The sequence below is a fragment of the Orbicella franksi genome, chromosome 7, assembly GCF_964199315.1.
Source record: "Orbicella franksi chromosome 7, jaOrbFran1.1, whole genome shotgun sequence".
In the NCBI taxonomy this organism is placed as follows: Eukaryota; Metazoa; Cnidaria; class Anthozoa; order Scleractinia; family Merulinidae; genus Orbicella; species Orbicella franksi.
This window is the reverse complement of record NC_138151.1, coordinates 17317163-17320611: the sequence shown is the minus strand read 5'-3', so window position 1 is coordinate 17320611 and position 3449 is coordinate 17317163. Positions and strand designations below refer to the sequence as shown.

The 3449-nt window shown below is 41.4% G+C and overlaps 1 protein-coding gene across 1 annotated transcript; it reads left to right on the top strand.

Annotated features, from left to right (window-relative positions):
- Positions 1 to 267: 267 nt before the first annotated feature.
- LOC145493062 (QRFP-like peptide receptor) lies at positions 268 to 1351 on the top strand. Its single transcript, XM_081472466.1, has one exon. It carries the CDS (start codon positions 462 to 464, stop codon positions 993 to 995), a length of 534 nt encoding a protein of 177 aa, XP_081328592.1. The 5' UTR covers positions 268 to 461; the 3' UTR covers positions 996 to 1351.
- Positions 1352 to 3449: the final 2098 nt, after the last annotated feature.

Genomic DNA, 3449 nt, shown 5'->3' with positions numbered 1-3449 from the left:
TGAATACACTGATGGGTCATCCTGTTTAAATGTTCGTTGCTATTCAGTTATTATTATTATTTGAAAAACAATCCAGGCAGCTGTCACTACCCCATCTGTTGCAGAGTTGACGTCATAGGAAACTGTCAGCTTCCAATCTCATAGATGTTAAGATATGAAATGAAAACAACAAGTAAAAGCAATTTAAGGCACAAGCTGATAGATCACGTCATTTTGTTGAGCTACTCCAGAAACAGGAACCCTAATTGTTGTGTTAAGTAGGCGGCGGACAGCTGCAACAAAGATCTGCCAATCATTAAACACGTCATGGAAATTTCCTCATCGATCATTTACTTTGCGCGAAGGACGACGAACAATCATCTCGCCTTTGCTACAACATAAATAGAGTGACGTTACCGAGCGAACAAACCAGAAGAAAACTCATTTGAGAGCGTAAGAGCGAAAAGAGTAACTAAACGGCAATGTCGGAAAAGGTGAATACAACGATGAATGGAACACAGCCATGGAGCTGCCCCAGCAATTCTACAGCAGAAAAAATTGGAATGACCGTTGCTTGCTGCGTGATCTTCATTGCTTCGTTGGCTGGGAACACCATCATCGGAATAATTGTCTACAAGACGCAAACCATGAGAAAACCCATCAACTTTTTCATTGTAAACATGGCCATGTCCGATTTGCTGGTTCCGATTTTTGTGATCCCCAGGTGGATACAAAGTCTCTATATAGACTCCTGGCTGATCGGTGGTCCTCTTGGCCAGGCCTTACTGGTTATTTTCTTACCAGATGTCTCGTCTGCTGTGTCTGTTCAGAGCATGGTTCTGATAGCAGTGGATCGATTTGGTGCTGTGGTATTTCCTCTCCGTTCTCCACTCATCAGTTCAAAGCTCTGCCCGTTCTTCATTCTCGCTACTTGGATCGTCGCGATAGCTGTCAACTCCCCATATCTCTTCGTCCGCAAACTTGTTGAATATGCAGAAAAACTGGTTTGTGAGTAGCATTGGAATGAAGTTTTTGGAGACTCCTCATCCTTTGAGAATTACGTTTTGTCCTATATAGTTGTATTCTTTTTTAACCCTTTGGTGTTGATAACCATAGTTTACATTATCATCTATCTAAAGCTCAAGTCGCAGAAGATTCCAGGTGAGCAATCAGCCAACGCTGAACAACAACGCCAGCAAAGGGAACGAAATGTGTTAAAGATGGCCATTGCTATTGTTTTGGGGTTTGCAGTATGCTGGCTGCCCGTCGCTGTCTTCTCGTGTATTTTGTTCTTTACGGACACCATCATATTTCCGAATTATGGCGTCCGCCCACACTATTTCTATGTTGTCCATTCCATGGCTCTAGCAAATTGTGCCATAAATCCTTGTATCTGTTTTATTTTCAGCAGAAATTATCGTAACGAACTTAAGGCTCTCTTTAGATAAGAATTCTGAGCAGCTCAGTAGCTGATGATACTTATGTGCCGTACAGAGGTTCAACCGATCTAAAACTCACACAAAACGTTAATTCAAGAAACTTGTATGCTTTTCAGTGAAATGATTCAATGTTTCCTATGGCTTAAAGAAACTTTGCACAACAGTTCTAAACCTTTCCTTGGGCACTGACTTTACGATCATTATGTAGTTATTCTGCAAACTCGATTTGTAATTTTCTTAAATTCATAGGACGTTTTTTGCCGTTTTAAACTGACAATGTGTAAATCAGAATGTCTATTTCAATCCTGCTTTTTGTTTGACTTACGCTTGATAAACTTCACGGACCGCCTTCTAACCATCATTTTTAGTTATTTCGTAAAATATTTATTTTCTTAAAGATTAGCAGACAATTTTGAAGTGCAAGAGTACTATTGAGCAGTTTTCTTGATTTCTTGGAAGCAATAAAGTGCGTGAAAACGTCAATACAGTAATGGAATGATCACGTCCGGCCAATTCTCATCCCTCAACTGACCATTTCTATGTATGATTCTGATCTAACTTCACATCTGTCTCCAGTCCAAGGTGGTAGACACAAACATGAAAAAGTTTGATTTTCCTTGTCAGGCAAACAAGAACCTCCATTGAAGCAGCTCGTGAACAAACATCGCGCTAATTGTTTCTGCGCATCCCTACTGCGCAAGCAAACTCACCAGCCACGTCATGCATGTGAGCGCGCATAGTAAAATGAGCAGGAGAGTTCAGGAACTGGACTATGATAGAGGGTGACATATGGGGGGTTCTGAACACCGCAACATCGCAAAAAAAAAATTAACGAACACCGCATCACCACAAGAAAAGTCAACGAGACACCATCACCTCAACACGTATTTTTAGCGCCATGATTCGTTCATCTACGCTTAACATAACACTTTCACACCTCAAGCATTTTCCACAAAATAAACACATCACAACGCTTTTCATTGCGCATATGTCGATACTGCTGATGCCTGTAAATCAGTTTTCTTGCTCTTGTGAAGAAACCTTGCGTGAAGCTAACAAGAGGACGAAGAAAAAAGAGAGGAGCCTTGAGAGCTGGCCTTTGCCCCAGATCCCTCTCTTCTTTTACTTCGCTCATTTTTCTTGGTGTATAAACCCACTGACTGAAGTCCTATCTTGACTGAAAGTATTGCTTTCCGGAGCTAGCTGCGTTTGCGTTCGATATCGATAATCGTTTGAAAAAATAGAAGGTCAAACAAGCCGCAGGACCTCAGAGCGTGTATATAGACCGGTATCAGAATGACCTCCAGACGAAGCCGAATAGCAAAAGGAAAAAAATAGTAAACGTGTGTAAGTTACAAAGCTTCCCTTAGCTTTAATAGAAAGCCTTCTTTCTTCCCTGCCGACGCGACATCTGAATATATTTTGTGGCCGGTAGTTTTCGCCACCTTTTTCTTTTTTCGTAGAAAAAAGCTGCGCAGTCAATAATACATTATATTCGGCCTTGGCGTTTCCAGAATTTCCAGGATTATTTCCGTCCTCGCTCCTCCACCTGTCTACCGAACACTGAGCTCCGGGTGGCAGAGGTCGAGTTGTCAAGTTACGTATAAATGAAAACAGCTTCGGATTGGCAGCCGATGCATATTGAAGATTGACTAGACAGTGATGGTCTGTATTTTGTTACAAATTATTAACCTCAATGGTATGTTTGTCATAAATTAGCATGGATTAACGAGGTTAACATGCTAAATTTAAGTCAAATTTGGGTTTGAGAAAGGTAAATCAAAAACCCCAGCACCGCAAACAATTTCATTTCACCGAATACCGCAGCGTGAAAAATAAACATCGCACACTGTAGGGTTTGAGATCACCGCAACACTGCAAGTTGAGATTTTATTCACCGCATCACCGCATTAAAAAAAACACCGCAACACCGCAAATCCCCTTGTTCCCCTCAATGATAGGGCAGATGGCCATTGCTATAGCTTTGCCTGTTTGTTTAACGATCTTGGACGTTTGGTGACCCCTACTTTT

Bases quoted from the DNA above. Each gene is read 5' to 3' on its own strand.
- LOC145493062 (XM_081472466.1), top strand. From the start codon at position 462: ATGTCGGAAAAGGTGAATACAACGATGAATGGAACACAGCCATGGAGC.